The sequence below is a fragment of the Triticum dicoccoides genome, chromosome 7B, assembly GCF_002162155.2.
Source record: "Triticum dicoccoides isolate Atlit2015 ecotype Zavitan chromosome 7B, WEW_v2.0, whole genome shotgun sequence".
Lineage (NCBI taxonomy): Eukaryota > Viridiplantae > Streptophyta > Magnoliopsida > Poales > Poaceae > Triticum > Triticum dicoccoides.
In genome coordinates this window covers 125,471,778-125,491,618 of record NC_041393.1, presented here as the reverse complement: position 1 = coordinate 125,491,618, position 19,841 = coordinate 125,471,778, and the positions used below count along the sequence as shown (strand labels likewise).

At 52.4% G+C, this 19,841-nt stretch overlaps 2 protein-coding genes across 2 annotated transcripts; one reads left to right on the top strand and one right to left on the bottom strand.

Moving 5' to 3' along the window:
* Positions 1–4,731: 4,731 nt before the first annotated feature.
* Positions 4,732–7,776, top strand: LOC119337696 (protein CREG1-like). The gene is made up of 6 exons (XM_037609853.1): positions 4,732–4,976; positions 5,886–5,921; positions 6,018–6,219; positions 6,896–6,974; positions 7,070–7,187; positions 7,315–7,776. Exons 1-6 carry the CDS (start codon positions 4,786–4,788, stop codon positions 7,340–7,342), a joined length of 654 nt encoding a protein of 217 aa, XP_037465750.1. The 5' UTR covers positions 4,732–4,785; the 3' UTR covers positions 7,343–7,776.
* Positions 7,777–8,420: 644 nt separating this feature from the next.
* LOC119341721 (U-box domain-containing protein 39-like) lies at positions 8,421–10,264 on the bottom strand. The gene has a single exon (XM_037613582.1). It carries the CDS (start codon positions 10,194–10,196, stop codon positions 8,634–8,636), a length of 1,563 nt encoding a protein of 520 aa, XP_037469479.1. The 5' UTR covers positions 10,197–10,264; the 3' UTR covers positions 8,421–8,633.
* Between the last annotated feature and the right edge of the window lie 9,577 nt (positions 10,265–19,841).

Below are 19,841 nucleotides of genomic sequence, written 5' to 3'. Positions count from 1 at the left end.
AAAGTCTACCGGTTTTCTTGTTAATTTTCTTAATAAACACTGCTGACCGTTTTGAACCGTTTTAATCCGATTTCCGACCTGTTGGGTCCACCTGTAAGTGTAGACATGGCAGTAAACGGTCAGCATCGTTTATTTACTGATATGCTATGCTGAACAGAGGTCCACCCGTGAGCAGCCTTGTGTCTCCTAAGTCTTCTTGTTCTCTTTGGAGGCATTCCATCGAACAGGTATGCAACATGGTCGTGAGCGAGCAGGTCGCAGGGAAGCAACGGCCAGGCTCGTGGTGAAGCTCGTCGGAGGCGACGGAGGGTGTACTGTCAGGCAAGGCCGGCCTCACTAGAGGAAGAGAAAGGCACGGGGGCGTACTGTCCGGTGAGGCCCTGCCCAGGAGGAGTCGTGCGGAGCCGCCGGCCAAGGCCTCCGGCACGTAGCGGGAGCAGCAGCAGGCCACACCTGGCAAGGGCTCGTTTGGTTGTCCTGGATTCCCCCGGTATCCCCACCCCACCCTTTCCCTAGGTAGTTGTCACCGGTGAAAAGCCATCTCGGCGCTATCTAACTGTGAATTTATTGGATGCGCGCGCGCGAGAGAGAGATATCCTGCCCCATCCCTGTCAAATCCCTGGGCAAAATATAAACTAACCCCGACTCCATGGAAGATTTCCCCTCCTCTCTCTCTCTCTTCTCTGCTCGAATGGATCAGACCACTGCGGCCGTTCTGGTCGACTTCATCTCATCGCCGCACAACTGTCTGAAGAAAATTACACCCGTGCTTTTCTTATCCTGGAATTTCTCTCCCCGGCAACCAAACATAGCCTTCCGGCACGCACCGGGAGCAGCAGCAGGCCACGCCTGGGCGGAGCCGGCTGCCAGGCTGGAGGGCGCCGCCATGACGCGTCGAATGGCCTAGGTGCCGGCGCAGGAGCTCCACTGCTCCAGTTCCCGCTGCTCGCCGGAGGGCGATGTTGTGACGCGCGTGACGGCCATCGAAGGGGTGCTGGCCGGCTGAGCTCCTGGGCGGTGCTGGTGTAGCCATGGCCGAGGTGGTGCATGGCCGAAGCTTAGTGGCGGCCATGGCTTGGTTCTTCGGGGAAGGGAGCAGGGGCTCGGGAGGGTGTGGCCGGTGGAGCAGAAGAGGCCGGGGGGAGGTTGTGGCCGGCGAGGGGCGACGTTGCGGCACACGCTGAGGCGGTGGTGGTATGAGCTTGTGGCCGGAGTCCATGCTGTTCCTCGACGCCAGCGAGGCTCCGGTCAACCTCGACGACTCCGACCGCACAAACCACCTCACCTCCATCCCTAGGCCACAACACGGTTCACGGGCGAGAACCAACACGAGCTCCAAGAATCGTCGCCGTTCTGCGCGCAAGCTGTTCGATGAAATGGTACAAAGATAAACATAGTGGCAAACTCTGATTGGTGGGTCCCATGTCCAACTTAACCGTCAACGCAGTTTGTGTTGACCGTTTTGTGCAACGTCAGCGCTTACAAGTGGATCCGACATGTCAGAAATTGGATTAAAATGATTCAAATCGGTCATCAATGTTTATTGAGAAAATTAACAAGAAAATCAATAGATTTTTGGGGCGCGTAAGAAATGTGGTGGCAATTCCGAACGAGAACTTCAAATGTGGTGGTTTTTGCAATTCACTCGAGAAATGGGGGATTGGGGTATATTTTGATAATTTTCTGACATTTAGGTGATGCATTAGGTTTAAAAAAATTAAACCGCTTAAATATAAAAATGGGAGAGAAGTGAGGGAGGCCATTGGGGAAAATCCTATATGACGCTCATTGCGCCAATTTATTGATGATTTGCACATGGCGATCATCGTGGGTCAGGCCCATTAGCAAGCGAGGCAGGACAACTTATTTACGTTCGTTCGCTACCATTGTTTTAGAGCAACTTTTCATGGTCCTTTAAGTGGTCTTTGTTCATGTAGCCCTAAAAAGGTTGTTCTTCATCCCTTCGGGGACATCCGATAAAAAGTTGTTCTTAGGGTTTTCTTATTTCTAGTTCTTTCATCACTTTTTTCCTTTTGTCATTTTTCATCTTCATGTTTTCATTTACTATTTTTTTAAAAATACAGAATTTTAAAAATTGTTCAGAAATTTTTAGTAATATAAAAAAATCTATAAAATGTTCACATATTTGTGTTTTTATGAAAGCAAAACGAAAACCACTTGAAAAGGGAAAAACCGAGAAAAATCGCAAACACACACAGACACACACAAATACTTAAGCTACTTTTTTGAGAGAGAGAGAGAGAGAACAGTTGAGCTAGCTAAGATAGGCTCAGCCCACACTAGCCAAAGGCTGACGGCAGTTTAACTTTTTTTTTTGTGAATACGCAAAGCTTGCGTATCATTTCATTGATAGAAGAAATTAGAAAGAGTACATGAAGGGTACAACGCAATACACGAACGCAAAAGGGCGTGGACATGGTGTACGGAGCAGAGAGAAAGGGGATTCTTGGCCCGAACAGAGTGTACAACATGGCTAAACCCAACATGCCCCGAAGTAGAGGGGGCATCCCGAAACCACCACCACAGTCAACATCACAAGAGCCAACCACAGGGACACCGCGAGCAATCAAGATAGCGCCTTCAAGACGGAGCACGACACCATGACGCCGTCGCCATCCGATCCGAAGAACCGGACCAAGGGTTTCCCCTGAGCTCGAAGAGGGGCATAGATGAAGGCCATGGAAGCGCCTCCAAGAAGGAAAACGACAACCGTGGGTGTAGCCGCTGCCAGCATCGGCAAGCCGAGCAAGGCTTTCGCCCTGGCTTGAATCCAAGCAATCCCATAGCCGCCGAGTCGGAAGTCTGAAGATGAGCAAGTCGGGCGCCGCCCAGAACCACCGCCTCAGGAAGGGGCTGTGGGGTTGTACTTGTCATCGAAGGACGTTACTGAGCGCCGCCGAACACGAGCAATGAATCAGGCACAAGGCAAGGTGTGGAGTGGAGGTGGGCATGGTCGGGGAGGCAGCAGGGCAGAGAGAACCAACACAGGGGAGCGACACCAGTGGGCAAGGCCAGCTAGCAAGGAACTGGAAGGCGCAGATCCGAGCCGCTGGGGCCACTGCCGTCAGGACATCGGCGAGCCGAGGTAGCAGGAAGGAACGCAACTATCGGGTCGATGGGCTGAAACCGCACCGGTAGAGGACGCCGATAGAACCGTGGACATTGGAAGACGCAGGTCCAGGAACACCGGGCCGGAGCAGCGGCAGCGAAAGGCCCTGTGTGGTCACACGCGCCCACCACGCCACTAGGCCGGCACACGGTTGCCGCCGGGATCGACCACATGACCTCAACACCACCAAACCAGAGCCAACACCATAGCTCAGTGGCAGACGCCGCCGGGGACGAATCGACCCACCTACACGAGGCAGACACGCAGAGCCCCCGCCAGCAAGGCGCCGGCCCGCCCGAAAAGACTGTGCCTGCACCTCGGCCAGCAGCAGCAACACAGCAGAGGAGCTGGGCTGCGCCGCCAGGGGATAGCAGGAGAGCAGCAGCAGGGTCGTAGCCGGGCACGCCGGCCCGCCCGAAACGGCTCGCCTGCACACCGGCCGACAGCAGCACTTGCAGCAGAGGAGCTGGGCCGCGCCGTCAGAGAATTGCAGGGGAGCAGCAACAGGGCCGAAGCCGGACGTCGGGGGAAGATCACCACGATGCAGCGACGCCGAAAGACAAGGGGAAAAGCAGCAGCCGGAGGGGACGCCCGAGACACGCGGCCAGATCTCGGGGAGGGGAGGGGGCGCAGCACTAGCGCCGCGTGAGGACGGATCCGCCCCGCCGCCACCATCCCCGGGCTCAGCACAGCTTAGCCGGCGAGCTCTCCGGCGGCGGAGATGCGAGGGGAGGGTCGCGAGGGGGCCGCTAGTGGCGGCGGCTAGGGTTTCCCCGTGTTGCCACGGGAGGGGCGACACGGGGGACGCGGGCGACTGCTTTTCTGCATCCTGATGGTAGTTTAACACACGCAACACGGCCGAACGGCGCATACCATCGCTCCTGCCTTACTCCCTCCGTCTCATAATATAAGAATGTTTTTGACAGTAGTGTAGTGTTAAAAACATTCTTATAGTTTGGGACAGAGGGAGTATTTTTCTTTAACTTCATTGGCGCTGCCAAGAATATAGCAAATCCATTGTGTTGAACTATTTATGCAAAATCCCTTCAAAATTGAAGAGAAATTTTCAATTCCTTTTCTCGCGGTTTTAAAGTCAAAATCCAGACGAGATAGACACTATCTCAAGGGAGGGGCAATTTGGCTCCCGAGCTCATCTACACTCGCCATGAGCAGTAAAATAAAAAAAATACTAGAAAATTCAAAAAAAATCTTTTTTTTGTGCATGGAAGATGTTTTAGTGCGTGAGGTTCGTGAAAATTTTCAGTTTGTTTGGACATCTGAGTAGCTCTATGCAAAAAGATAAATTTGGGATAAAAAATGAATATTTGCTATCTCAACCCTTTTTAATTTTTCCAGTGGATATGTACCTTTCCAGTACTATTCATAATGTGCAGATGAGGTCGGGCTCGGAAATGAATATTCGCTATCTCTACCCCTTTTCCAGGCTCCCATGCTGCATAAAAAACAGACAAACAAGAAGTTCCACACTCGTACGCATGAGTAAATGCGGCCCATCTATCCCCATCGTGCATTCTGTTCGTCCTCCCTATCTGCAACGGGAAAGGGCCTACAAAACGTCGCCTTCGGGCAGGGCAGCGAGTCCCAATACCGCACGACAGGACAACCGGAGAAGCAAGGAGCCAAAGGAGAGAATCATGCGTTCCCCTGCCGGCCTCCGCCTCGGCGCCGCCGCGGCCCTCCCCCTCCTCCTCCTGCTCGCGCTCCGGCTGCCGGCCCCCGCCGTCGCCGGCCGCCCCCTCGTCGCCCGCGACCGCAAGCCCGCCCCGTCCGAGGCCGCGGCCACCGCTAGGTGGCTCGCCGCGCAGAACACCTGGGGCGTCCTCAGGTTCCCCCCGCCAAATACCACTCCCTCCTCTCTCTGATCCCTGTTTGGTAACCGAGTTCTTTAGCAACACGCGGTTTGATCGAATTGGTTCTTGCCGCTAGTTCAGAATTGCAGTTGGGCAAGGTATCTACTGAACCGCAATTGAAGTACTCCACTAGTTAGTAGTAATTGCTCGAGGCCTTTGGGAAATTGTTGCGCTACTTTGGAGAATTGTAGCCCTTCCTACTTTGTAGACGTCTGAGATAATGATTTTAGCGGTCAGGTGTCAGACACCACACCCGAGTACCCAACTACCTCAACTAGTTCGGAATTTGAGAGATAGAATTTGGCTAAATAAAAAATGACTAGGAGTTCACCGAGACCAATGCTAAGTTGAAACATACTACAAGCTAGGTTTCGATGTTTGTTATGCTGAGTTCAGTATGTATAACTGTCCATCTATTGGTTTTTAGTATTTTACAAACAACTAGCTTGAACCACATGCTCTGCTGGGAAGTAATGAAAATAGCTCCAATCATGTGCAACTCAATCTCCAATTCTCCATGCAATAAATTGATGGTCACAACTCACAGTGAATCGACTTCGAAATAAGCAAAAACCCAGACAAAATAAGTAGCTAGCAAACAGCACAACTGTAAGTATAGAATCATATTACATGTTTAGAACCACCAAAAGCTGGAGAACATGGCAAGATGATTCCACTTGCCCATAGGTTAGTTTCGGTGGTTAGGGGGCTGCAACCGGCACATCATCGCCATCCCCAGTATCTGTAGAAGGAAGGAGATCTTAGAACTGGAATTTAGCAGACTTGTTAGTTTGATTCTTGCTATGATCATGATACTTCAGTATCGCATTATTAGTGCCTACTTGACTGGGGAGCCCACTAATGCTTTGCCATTTTCTTTGCAGCACAATATCAAGTGATCTAAGTGGCGCTCCTTTTGGGTAATCCCTAATTCTCGCACTTTGGCTAATCACCAATGCTTTGTCTTAGAGTCTTGACTGATTGCTGATCCAGTTCCATGCTTATTCTGCACACAGCAATGTAGTTTCATATAGTGATGGGGTACCAGGTGAGAGCCATGGAATTCCCTACTTTTATCTGACTACTCTGGATCCCACTGCAAGAGATGCGTTGGAGGATGAAAGGACGTCCTTTACCCTTAGTGAGTTCCCTCTTGGCACTTGTGGGAAGGTTGATCCTGAAAACCCAACATGTGCAAAACTTACTCTTACTGGAAAGGTAATAACAACATACATCCATCATAAGATGATTGTTCACTTTCTGTTTATTTCCCTGCTACATGTTTGCTTAACTTTGGCTGAATTTCAATCCTCTATTCCTGGTTTCTATATTCAAATTTAGTACTAGGCTTGTTGTAACCATGGAATCATCATTATCCTTGTGCTTTCTCGCGTTTACAATCCTGGGTCCTAAGTTGTACAGTACTATCCATAGACACTTCTTTGTTGCCATAGCCAGTTAGTGATTCTAATGCTTATATATTTTTCTCATAATTTGGTAGAAAGAAGGAGTATAGTGGGGAACTTGACCATATTTGGAAGTAGCAACCTTGAAGCATCGTAGTGACAACTTGGTGCTGTTAGCCTTCATAGTTGTAATAACAAACTAAAAAGTCTACTGGGTCTATCTGCTCTAATGCGCAAACATTTTTGCTTGAGCCTGGCAAGCTATGCCTCTTAAAGTATCTGTCATTATGAGAAACAGAGACAAGTTCATCATGATGTGAGATCAAGCACTGAAGCAGCGGAGGAGATGTACACCTTTCTATAATCCCTCCTAAAATGCACATGTATAGAATGGGACTGTATGTTGTGGAGACCAAATACCACTATGATGTGCAATTCTTAAAAAGAACTGTAATCACGACCTGAAGTAACATGTACTGTTCTTGCAGTTGAAGGTGGTTGACCATAAGTCACCTGAAGCGGATTTGGCCAAAACCGCGCTTTTCAGCAAGCACCCTGAAATGGAGGGTAAAGATATATTTACCGTTTCCTTGTATATATGGCCAATATAAGTTAGTAAGGTGTTTTTCTTATCTAAACATATATGTATTGTTGTTTGGCAGGTTGGCCAAAGAACCATCACTTCGAGATCTTTAAACTGGAAATCGAAAACATATTCTTGATCGACTGGTTTGGGGGTCCTAAACCTATATCCCCTTCACAGTATCTTGATTATGGAAGGTGAGTTACACCGAAAACCTTTCAAATCTGAGTTTCACCACATATATACACACAATATGTTGTAGTGCCAATCTATATGCAGATCCCCATTTTGAACAGTTCCTTAACATACATTTGATTTATGCAGGGACCAGGGCTCGGTGATGTCCTTGTGAGTGCGGAATGCTGCTGAAATCCATATCCTTAGCATGTTTGGGTATGCTTTCTGAAAGACGTCAAAACTGTACATACTGTAATGACCTACGGGATTAATTAAACACATAATATTGCCTTTGTCGACATTTATGTCCTCACCGCGGAGCCCAAGAACCGTTGTCCATGATCGCCTCTTGCCACAGCCGGCTTATGGTTTGGGCATAGTGGCACAGGATGCTGTACTGTGACCGTTCGAAAGCGGCGTTGCGGTAGGAATTCTTAAGGTGCCAAATGGGGCAGGGTTACGGTGCAATGGTGGTATTTTGTTTTGGCAGTGTAAAGCAACATCTATTGCGCAATATACTCCGTAGTAAATAGTATTGTTACATGTTGCACCAAGAGATGGTGTATGAAATTGAGTTTCAGTGAGGTAATAAAGTCCCATTCTTGCTGATGAAAGCATGTATTGTGACGTTAGTTCGTACTCTATTAGATTCTTTTACTAGAATAATAGCGCATCGTTCTATGGAAGAGGTGATTTACACAAAGTCTTCGTTCCGATCCTTCTGGCACGCGCCAACGTGTTGAATTATTCGAGCTGAGTTGTACTACTACTGAATAGATTACCTATAGTTGACATTGGACCGGTTTCTGTTGTTCTTTCTTGCAACTAGGCACTGTTTATTGCGTGAACAAAACCAGATTTTTCTCTGATGTACGGCCTGCAACTTGTATTCAAAATATGTCTTTGTTACCAATTCAAAAGGTCACGAATCGGACTCGAACTCAGCTGGATCTCTGAGCGGAAAATGCGAATTACGTTGCACAGTTTGAAAGTAAAGTGATTATAACACAGGTGTGTTTGGTCAGCAAGGCATCAGGCGGCAACATGAGCCAAACGCTCAAGCAATCTTTGTCCCGGGAAAAGCAGCCGAAATCAGCTAATGAAGAGTGAATTAGAGAGTGATTAAATGTAGTAAGTACTAATACAAGCTAAGATAGGCACCAATGACAGAGAAACACAACCGTAAAGAACATCGGAGACTGATGGAAAAAAATGCCAATGTGACATTTGTGTCACAAACCCACACCACGGTATGACAAATTGACAGTTCCATACTAGTTTCTTCTTTAATCACAATTACAAATCACAGATCATCAACGCCTACATAGATCCAATCAAATTACACCAAAAGAACTCACAGCAATGGCGAATGCAGTTGTTCCAAACACTTGAATAAACAAGAGCAGAGAAGTACTGTAAAAAAAAAAGAGCGGAGAGCGTGGGGAGAGCGGAGACTTTTGACTTTGTCAGAACTGGGTCGTGTTTGACCCGGACGGCCCGGCGTAGTTGCTCCGGTGGTGCGGCGGCCGCCGGAGCGACACCATCCCCTCCGACACCACGCTCGCGTCGTCCCACTCCCTCCCCAGTATCCCGGAGGCCGTCAGCGCCACCTCGTCGTCCTCCCCGCGCATCGCCCGGAGCGTGCGCCGCGCCATGTCGCGCCCGACCCCGCCGTCGCTCTCGGCCACCGGCATCAGCGCCGCCTCGACGCCCGCCGCGCGCGCGAGCCCGCGGAACCTCAGGCTGCCCCGGCTCATCCCGTACAATGCCGATATGCAGTACTCCTCCTCCGCGCTGCCCGGCGCGGCCGAGCCGCTGCGCATGAGCCCCACGATCGCGGCCACCGCGCCGCCGTCCATCAGGGCGGCCCTCCCTTCCGGGCAGCCGGCGAGGTTGGCCAGGATCATCACTGCGAGCTTCCGCAGCGCCGCGGCGTCGGCGTCGGAGTCGTTCCCGCGGTCCCGTGCCTCCGCCGTGGCGAGCAGCGTCCGCACGACCCCCGGCGTGCGCGCGATCTTGGACCGGTTCATCCCGGCGAGGGAGACGTGGTACAGCGCCATGCCGGCCTCGCGGCGCGCGCGGTGGCCGGCCCCGCCGCTCGAGAACAGCTCCAGCAACGGCGGGATAGCGCCGAGCACGCCGATGGCCGCGCGGTTCTCGTCCTCCACGGCGAGGCTGTAGATCGCGCCGGCGGCGTGGTCGCGCGCCTCCGGGTGGCCGACCCGGAGCACGTCGACAAGCGGCGACACCGCTCCGGACCGCACGATCCGTACCTTGTTCTCCGCCTCGAGCGACAGGTTCACCATGGCCGCGGCCGCGTTGACCTGGATGCCGGCGTCAGCGGACAGCAGCATCGGCCGGAGCGCGGCGAGCAGCCGCGGCGTGCAGAGCTGCGTCCGCATCTCTTTGCTCTCCCGCGTCGCCTGCCGCAGAGAGGCCATCGTCGCCTTCTGCTCCGCGGGGCTGGCGCCGTCCGCGCCGAGCACGGCCATGATCTCCTCCTCCAGCGAGCCGCCCGTCTGCCTCGGCTCCGGCACGAAGTCGTCAACGGCGCTGTAGTCGACGCTGTACCGGTTTCTTGTCCGGACGGAGGAGGGCTGTGGCTGTGGGGGCGGCCCGTAGTTCACCTGCGACCTCTGCTCCTGGCGCGGCGGCATGAGGCGGCGGACGATGTCGCCGGCGGTGTCGAGGGAGAGAGGGGAAGGGTGGGGCAGCCCGAGGCGCTCGCACCAGTTGAGGATGGCGGAGCGGAGCGCGACGTTGGGGATGAGCACGAGGGGAGACGACGGGAGGCCGGCAACGGCGGGCGGGTAGAAGGCGAGCGCGGCGCAGGCCTGGATGCAGGCACGCTCGATGGTCTGGCCCGGTGGGACGATGACGGGGTCGGCCATGAGCGTGCCGGAGATAGGGCAGAGGAACTCCGCCGGCGGGTCCACCGTGGTTGTGAACGACGAGGACGGTGACGAAGACGCGGAGGACGCCGGTGAGGAGGCCGTGAATGGCCTCCACCGCAGCCGGGCGGTGCCCATGGACTCGGCCGTGTTGGTGCTTTTCCTTGTGACGACCAGACGATACGTTGGCTTTTAGGGATGGCTAGCGACTGCTCAAGTTGTCGCTCGCCGTCCCTTCTACCGGAGAGGCGTTATTGGTGTTGACCGGTGATTTTTAAACCGGAAATTTTATTTACATCTCATATGAGGCTTTCCAAGCAAGGCCTAAGACATTCAACCAACCAAAACATACCTTCCGACAGAAATCCAAAACATTCACTAAAATTCATGCAAAAAAAAAACTTTGAAAAAACACTAAGATATATTTAACCCAATTCCTTGGAAACTATAAAAATGTGACATCCAAGTGCCTGCCTCCTAGGGTTGACCGCTTCATCCTCCCGGACGGGCCGATGGCGTCCAACCCAGATTGCCACCCAAGCTTTGCCGGACTGCCATTGCTCCACACAGACGCCCATCCGTGGCTTGTGCACGCCTCCCTTCTTCCCTGGTCTGGCCAACACAGGTACTGCTTGCCCCCTACAGATGCCCCTCCATGACGGACACCATGCCTAATAAGTGCTCGGTCAAATGTCATAGACATTTTTTTATTACTTTTTTTCTTACTATGGAGCAAACACTATGGATTCGGACACAGAGTTCTTCTACACCGAGTCCATGGATTTGTCCTCAACAGACGAGGACGATTATGAGGATGAAATGGCGATGATGCAATCAATTATTGAAGATGCAGAACATGCAGAGGAGCATGTTCTTAGTTTCAAGGGATCAACCAAGGGATATCAAGTGTTGAATCTGAACAAGACACTAGGGCATGCTGATGGAAAACTACTTTGTTCCCAATGCAGTATTCAACCATATTTCCACAATCGATTCCGGATGTGGCGAACTGTGTTCGATCACCTCTACAATGTTGTTCGGGCATTAATGACTATTTCATGTTGAAGAAGTGTGTTATTGGAACCATTGGATTCTCTAGTTACCAGAATTGCATTGCGATCTTCGTCAAGACCATTTCTGAACAAATGGGTGAGAAAAGATCTCACTTTGCCGAATGACAAGAAGGATGTAGAAAGAATGTCGAGAGGGCATTTTGAGAGTTCCAAGCCTGTATTGTGGTTGTTTGAGGACCTGCAAAACTATAAGATGGAGAGACGTTGTGAGAGGTGATGGCAGCTTGTGTGGTCCTATACAACATGATTGTGGAGGATGAGAGAGTTCGCCATAGTCTCGAATTTGAGCACACGGGTGATCCTATCCAACTTCCAAAGCAGAATCCGATAACATTTGAGGATTTATCCAAATGCATCAAAAGATCCACCATCGAGGAACTCATCAGCAACTTCAGAATAATCTGATTGAGAAACTATGGGTGTTTCAAGAGGTGAACTAAAAAGTGTCAAAATAAGTTGAATTCAAATTTGAATTATTTATTGCAGAACTTCTTGTTTGAATTTTTATATTTATATTTAGATTATTGTTGCATTGGAATATTTGCGCAACATGATTATGGATGAAGGATGCTATTTATTTTTAATTATTTTGAGTACTCCGGATATAGAAGAAAAAAAGGTGCAGACATTTGGTGCATAGGGTTGGATGACCGCCGCCTAAACTTTTCCACACACACGTCCGGACGTGCCCGCGAACATTTGATATGTCCATTTTGAAGAATCGCGTTTCTTTATTCTAATAACTGCAATGTGGGCTTGTGGGAATTCGAACGTCCGGACTGGTCCATGAACTTTTGATGTACGGTGTTGGTGGGTAGTGTCCGGAGCACGCGATCTGGACGTTTAGGGCATGTTCGGGTCTGCCGCACTCACTAAAATTCAGCTCTGCTATAGAAAAATGCAAGCCAAACGAGGTAGTTTCATAATGTCCCACTTCGTAAAATAAACTAGGATCTGAGATACAACTCTCCATTCTCGGTGAAACTCTTCGGGGGGCGCTCCAAAAACTAGTTTCAAAGAGTCCTCTGCAGTTGTACTAAGATTAAGACACTTATTTTAAGACGAAGGGAGTATTATTCTTTTGTTTTAGTGGAAAGCCTTGTGCTTTTAGTGTCTGGAAAGCGTCGTTATTCCAAATACCACTTGGGCCCAAATCGGCACCAGCTGGTTCCTTCCAGCCGTTGATTGCTCAAGTATACTGCATCCGTTCCAAAATAGATAATTCAACTTTGTACTAAAACGAATGGAGTAATTGTCAAGCAGGTCTATCGTAACAACAGGCACGTCCAGAGACAAAGGGCATCCATCCATCCAAGCTGGTCAATTCATTCTCTTCGATTTTATACCAACTTTACTCATTACATTCTCGGTCCATCTCTTTTTGTGTGTGCACCACTGGAACGGATACAAATCTCTCAAACTCTCTTTTCTTTTCCTAATAATAATGCAAGATGACGGTTGAAAAGTGTGCAGACATTTCTCGAGACAGGATACATATAATCAGATGGTGGCAAGGCAACGCAATGATAGAGCAAAGCAATACAAGAATTTCAGACAAGCCTAGCGCATACAATCAGTGGGCCTCATTGAGCTAGTACCACATAATTTATGAGTGCCCAAAATGTGGGCATCGAATTGAACTCTGGCCATGCTCAGGTTGTCAAGCGTCAAGGTCCACCACTTTTCTTGTTAGTAACTTCCCTTGTAATGGAGGCATGATAGCCAGCGACTCGCCAGCAGCGGAATGACTGGATGAGTGGCGTAATTTGCGCTGCACATAGCTGGAGTTATCTGAAGAACCGGAGCTCTGAGCGGCTCTTGTTAAGTTAGGACAATAATTTGCATCCATGAATTGTTCGATCAGGAGTAAATTGCATAAAACCACCACTTTGAGGGCTAGGTTTGCGAAAAACACTAGGATACAAATTCGCTGCAGAAAGCACCCCGTCTAGCGTAATTGTTTTGCAAAAACCACTGATCGGCGGATTTTTTTTCGAGGGTACGCAAATTGCATACCATAGCTTTATAGAAGGAGAGAAAAAAGTACATAACATCTACCACTCGCTGCGAACAACGAGCGTAGCACAACACCACCTCCTACTATCTCAGGACAGCCACACACGACAACACAACTAGAACACGGAAAAGCCTGCCCAGAACCGAAACACCTCGCCGCGTCTTGATTGACACAGAACACCTTCGAAGAATAGCAACTCCAGCTTCCTTTGGATTCATCCGCGACGACCATACATAGCGCCGGAGGAGAGCGGTCAGGGCCACGACGAGCACCGGAGTAGCGCCAACAGGAAACTCAGTCTCCACGCACGATGCTCCCAACAGAGAAACGACGTCGCAGACGCCGCCATCATGCCGCTCCAGAGGACCAAGGCTTTTGCCCGGAGACAACTGCCAACACCAAGCACGAGGGAGATGGCGACACACTCGACGTCGCCTCCAGAGAGGGGAATGACACCCGCGGGTGCCATCGACGCCGACCGGCCAAAACCGGACAGGATTTTCATCCGTAATGTTGCACATCTCCACTCCGACGAGGTACCGGGCAGCATCGTTCCTGAAGCCTCGCACCGCCGTCACCGCAGCAAATCCGCCGAAGCCGCGTAGCCGTGGTCCAACACCACCCGCACTGCCGAGAGAGCGCGAACCAGACCTCCACCAACATCGCCGTCGAGAAGCAACCACCTCCTCCAAGCGGAGCAAAAGCCGGATCCGCTCCATCGGCCTTCATCGACACCGAGAGACTGCCGCTAGATTGGATCTCGCCCGCCCCTCCAACCTCACTCCGGCGCCATCTCCACCGGGGCATCGCCGCGATCCCCTCACACGGAGGCAGCCGGACGCCCGCTGCGCGCCAGGACACATTCCTGGCAGGGCCATCTCGGCGCCGCCGCCTCCATGGCTGATCGAACGCCGCCGCCACCGCCGTTGCTAGCGCTCCACCTGCCGCCACCTACCGGAGGTGCTCCTCGCCATGATCCGGTGAACGCCCTCGCCTTGCCCTCCGCTGTGCCTCCAACCACACCGCGAGTCCCCGCGCCGTCCGCGAGAAGAAAGTCGTGGTCTTTCCACTGCCGCGCGGCGGAGCCAACCCCACAAGCCCAGATCGAAACGGATCTGGGGCTGACCGCACCTCCATCCACAGCTCCGGCGCCAGCGCATCCGGGGGCATCACCGCACGCCCACCGCATGGAGATGGCCGACCGCCCATTGCCCGCCAGGATCTCCTTCCTGGCAGGGCCTCCTCGGCGCCGCCACCTTCCTGGCAGAGCGCTCGCGCCGCCGCCGCCCACCAGCGCCAGCGCGCCGCCGCCTTCTTCCTCCTCCTCCGCACAGCAGCTTCCTGACCCGGTGTCGTGGTTCTAAGCCTGACAGTAGAGTGGGGGTAGGTATGGAGAGGCAAGGTCCTAGCTATGGAGAGGTTGTAAGCACAAAGGATGTACGAGTTCAGGCCCTTCTCGGCTCGGAGCCCGGAGGCGGTCGAGTGGATTATGAGTGTATGAACTACAAGGTGCCGAACCCTTCTGCCTGTGGAGGGGGGTGGCTTATATAGAGTGCGCCAGGACCCCAGCCAGCCCACGTAGGAGAGGGTTTAAGGTGAGTTAAGTCTGGGGCGTTACTGGTAACGCCCCACATAAAGGCCTTTACTATCATAAAGTCTACTTGATTACAGGTCGTTGCAGTGCAGAGTGCCTCTTGACCTCCTGGTGGTCGAGTGAGTCTTCGTGGTCGAGTCCTTAAGGCCAGTCGAGTGAATCTTCGTTGGTCGACTGGAAGGCGACCTCTTCTAAGGATGTCCTGGGGTAAGTTACTTGGATCAGGTCCATGACCCTACCCTAGGTACATAACCCCATCATTAGCCCCCGAATGGATTGAGGCTTCGAGTGAAGAAGGAGTTGATGTCGTTTCCGATTAACCTTTGCGCTCCGGTTGTGCGCTGTTCTGGACCAAAGAATCCCTTCGTCGACAGGAAACAACTTGCCTTCAGTCGACTTGATCCATTCTGTTTTTGCGTCGAGTGATCTTTCAGGCTTCGACGATCTCCGAGCGACGGATCGCCGGAAACACCGCGCCTGACAGACTGATTTGTTGCTCGCGGATTCCGCGGGATGCGAAATTTGGGGGCGCGCGCGAAGCGGGGCGGACCGCGGCGTTCGGATGGGACGGGGCATGGACGCCTCGATCTCCGCGCCGCCTTTTTCGCCACGTATCCCGTCTGCATAACTGTTCCAGATATGATTAGATCGACCGGGCCCACCTGTCATCCACTCGGAAGGGACCTTATAAATGTGCCCGGCGAGGATTTCTGTGCTGCGCCTTAGCATTCTCCCCCTCTCCCTGCTTCCTTCCTCCCTGCTCAGCGTGCTCGCTCTCGCCCCCGCACCACTTCCCTTCGCGCATCTCGCCGGCGACCATGGCCAAGGAGAAGACGGCGGCGCTGGAGCGTGCAAAGAAGGCGTCGGCATCGGAGAAGGCGAAGGGGAGATCCACCAGCCGCGGAGGGTCCTCGTCCAGATCCCGCCTGCCGAAGGGCTGGGTCCAAGGAGACTGGATCCAGTCGACCATCACGGAGAATGACCTCCTCGACATGGCCAACGAGGGCTTGATCCCCCACGGAGCTGCGAGGCTTCCGGGGAAGGAGTGGCAGCCCCAGCCAGAAGAGGGTGAGTGTGTGCTTTTGGCCACCCATGTTGATCGCGGGTTTTCCTTGCCGCCGAGTGTTTTCTTTCGTGGCTTTTTGAACTTCTTCGGAGCGCAGCTCCACCACTTTACCCCAAACTCCATTGCCTATCTTGTCGCGTTCGTGTCCATGTGTGAGGGTTTCTTGGGCTGTCGACCGCACTGGGGTTTGTTCAAACATATATTCACGTGTCGATCTCAGACCGTGAAGAAGGCGAGCCCAGGTGATGAGAGAACCCGAGTCGTCCAAATGTGCGGAGGCCTGGGGATTCAGGTGAGGAATAAGAGCACCTTCCCGCCCATGACCTTTCCCGAGTCCGTCAGAGGCTGGCAGTCGACTTGGTTCTACTGCCAGGTCCAGTCGACGCCAGGGCAGTCGAGTGGACTCCCTCCGTTCACCATGGACCGAGTGAGCAAGCCTTCCCCTCTGAAGCTGATTCCGGAGGAGAAAGCTGACGTGAAGATGTTGATGGAGCGCGTGGTGCAGTTGGTTCGGGAGGGAGTGACGGGCATGGACCTCCTGGAGGTTTTCCTCAGGCGTCGCATCCAGCCTCTCCAGTTCCGGAGCCACTGAATGTGGTTGTACTGTGGGACCGAAGACGAGACTAGAGTCCATCCAGAAGCAGTCGACGATGTCACTCTGGAAAGATGGATGGCAGCCGTCACCGGAAACAAGGACAACCCGCGCGGAGCCAGAAGGATTCCTCCACTCGACCACAACAGCGACTCAAACAAGGTACACTTGCTCTGCTCTCCACTGCGCCCTCGTCGTATTCAATTCTGTTAACCCTGCCGACTGGTCGACTGATCCTTGTCTGGGCATCTGCTAGGCCCTCACCGAGCTGTACTCGATGCCCAATGGGGCACAAGCTTCGACTGAGGAGGGCGAGGCGAGCGGGGGCGAGAGCCAGGAAGAGGAGGAATGGGACTCGGATGTTGCAGAGGATGATGACGACGATGATGATGATGTCGGTGATGAAGACGATGTCGAGGATGAGGAAGAGGAGGAGGAGGAGGTCGTACCGCCGCGCTCAGAAAGGCGGTCGAAGCTTGTCCACGACCCTTCGACCGAACGTGGTAAGGGGGTTGTGACCGCCACTCAGTCGACCAAGCGCCCTCGGACCACCTCTCCGGTGCCGACTGAAAAGGCGCCGAAGCAGCCCAGGGCGGCCTCGTCGAAGCCGGTCAAACTCTTGCCGAAGATGAAGGTGTCCATCCCCACCATATCAGGGTAACTGTGCTGCTCATATTTTCTTATTCTGTGTGAACTTTATCTCTGGTCGACGCTGAAGTTAGTCGACTGATCCTTTGGAGTCGCAGTGCTGCTACTTCTGAGACCTCGGCCCGGGCTGATGACCACGAGATGGAGGATGCAGCAACTTCGAACCCAGGTACTGTATTCTTAACACCGTTCTTAGTCGACTGACTCGCGATCTCTGATCCTGATTCTTCTCCGCAGCTCCACCCAACACTGTTATCAATCTCCCTGACGACGACGAGGATGAAGAACCACTGACACATAGGAGGAGTCGGAAAGCGTCCGCCAGTAAGGTGCCTCAGGATGTGACGGCGCCTGAGATTCTGACTGTGGAGGAAGAGAACACCACTCGACACACGGTGTCCTTCGCAAATCCACTGACGAGTGCTCAGCAGCCCTCCCTCTTCACGACGCACCACGTCCCCGAGGACCAAGCTGGCCCAGCGAAGGAAGCAATACGCCAGGCGGGACTCATGATGGAGCAGCTGAAGACCATCCGGGATGCGAGCCAGGCAGCTTATGACGCCAGTTCTGCCCTCCAAAGCAATGTCCAGGTCAGTCGACCACTGTTTGTTCTGTTGGATATGCTACCAAAAACTTTTCTTTTCCGGAATTTATAGTAGTCACCCAGTGGGTGTGTCGAATAAACTCCGTGTTAGCGGGGGCACGCTGAGTGCACCCGCTGGGTGTAGTCCCCAAGGCTAAGGTCGACTGCTGGCAGTCGGCCTTAGGCTTTATGATGTCAATCTTTCTGTCAGTCGACTGGTCGACTGGATTTCACAAACCGGTGGGGGCACGCTGAGTGCACCCACTGAGTGTAGTCCCCAAGGCTAAGGTCGACTGCTGGCAGTCGGCCTTAGGCTTTATGACGTCAATTTTTCTTTCAGTCGACTATGTCGACTGGATTTCACAAACCGGTGGGGGCACGCTGAGTGCACCCACTGGGTGTAGTCCCCGAGACTGTGGTCGACTGCTTGCAGTTGATCACAGTCTTAGAGAATGCATCTCTTTTTTTTTTTGAGGTCGACTGGTCGACTTTGTCTTCATCGGGATTAGTGGGGGCACGCTGAGTGCACCCACTGGGTGTAGTCCCCGAGACTACGGTCGAATGCTTGTATTTGGCTGTAGTCTTAGAAACGTGTGTTTTTCCCTTTTTCACTCGGAAGTGAATTATATTTGACATTTAGTCGATTGGTTCTTCGCAGAACTCCTGTGATCTTGTGGCTCGCTACTCAGAGCTGGAACAAAAACATACTCAAGTCGAGCTGAGCTTGAAGCTGGTTCAGGAGAAGCTGACAAAGGCAAAGGAGGAGACCGAAGGTATGTTTGGTGAGACCCTGACGACTGCTTTTCCCCTTGCTTGTTTCAAAATCTGATCTTGCTGTAACTTGCAGGTAAGGTAAGGGAGGCCCAGCAGAAGAAAGACCTTGAGCTAGCTGAGAAGATCAAGCTTGCTGACGAGAAGTTAGCTTCAGTCACCAAGCTCGAACAAGACAATACCAATCTGAAAGCTGCTCTTGGGATTGCCAACAAGGAGATCAGTCGACTGAAAACTGATAAAGCTGCCCTGACCGACCAAGTCAGCAAATTGACTGGGAAGAAAACTGATCTGGAGGCTTTCCTGAGTGGACTTGCCAAGAAGCTGTTTCTTATGCTTGAAGGTAAATCTCTATGCTTGGCAGACGTTTCCAATCGTGATTTTTCCATTCGACCATCCTCTTGACTTAGTGATCACCCTTGCAGAATTTTGTCAAAACTTTGAAGAAGAAACTAGCCGACTGGAGCCAAACCTCGACCCCGTCAATTCTCCGGTGAACGACGAAGTCGCCATGGATATTTTCCGACTGGAGTCTCGTGTTGCAGCTGTCGTGGACTATCTCGCAAGGCTGAAGGCCGCCACATCTCGCATCGACTCGACGCTCTGGCCTGAGGAGACACTTCAGAATGACCTTGAGTCGCTGATGGCCCGCTTGAACACAATCCCTGGTCGAGTGCAGGAGTGGAAGAAGTCCTCGGCTCGGTGTGGTGCAGATGTCGCTCTGTGTCTGGCCCGAGTCCACTGCAAAGATGCGCGAGAAGAGAAGCTGGCGGCCCTTCGGGTGGCCAATACCAAGAAGCACGACTTCAGGTCCTTTATGGAAACTTTCCTTGCAGCTGCCACTCGGATCGCCGACGGAATTGACCTTGATGAATTCGTTGCACCTTCCAGCCCTCCACAGGAGGGGTAAAAAACTTCTTCTGGCTCGATACTTTTAAATTTGCCTCGGTATGCCGAGTGGAATTGTAACCGACAAACCTTAACGGGCTTGATGCCTGAGCACTTTCGGTTCCTTTAGACGTTGATTCAAACTTGGATTTGGTGCTTGAATACGATTGCCTTCGGCTCGGAATGTCTTTTGCAGGTTCAAAGCAAGGTGCCTGTACTGCAATCGACTTATTCTTTAGTCCACTTAGGCGAGCACTGGGCTGCAGCTAAGCCCTCCGAATGAGAGGGTTGCTCTCCACTCGGCAGGGTTTTTATACCTTAGGCGAGCACAGGGCTGCAGCTAAGCCTCCGAGTGAGAGGGTTGCTCTTCATTCGGTAGGATTTTTATAACTTAGGCGAGCACATGGCTGCAGCTAAGCCCCCGAGTGAGAGGATTGCTCTTCACTCGGTAGGATTTTGGTAACTTAGGCGAGCACGAGGCTGCAGCTAAGCCCCCGAGCGAGAGGATTGCTCTTCACTCGGTAGGATTTTGATAACTTAGGCGAGCACAT

What these genes read in the sequence shown, in the direction of transcription:
- LOC119337696 (XM_037609853.1), top strand. Translation starts at nt 4,786, where the DNA reads ATGCGTTCCCCTGCCGGCCTCCGCCTCGGCGCCGCCGCGGCCCTCCCC. An exon ending in AACTTACTCTTACTGGAAAG is followed by an intron (nt 6,220 to 6,895) that starts GTAATAACAACA and finishes CTGTTCTTGCAG; the next exon opens with TTGAAGGTGGTTGACCATAA. An exon ending in CAAGCACCCTGAAATGGAGG is followed by an intron (nt 6,975 to 7,069) that starts GTAAAGATATAT and finishes GTTGTTTGGCAG; the next exon opens with GTTGGCCAAAGAACCATCAC.
- LOC119341721 (XM_037613582.1), bottom strand. Translation starts at nt 10,196, where the DNA reads ATGGGCACCGCCCGGCTGCGGTGGAGGCCATTCACGGCCTCCTCACCG.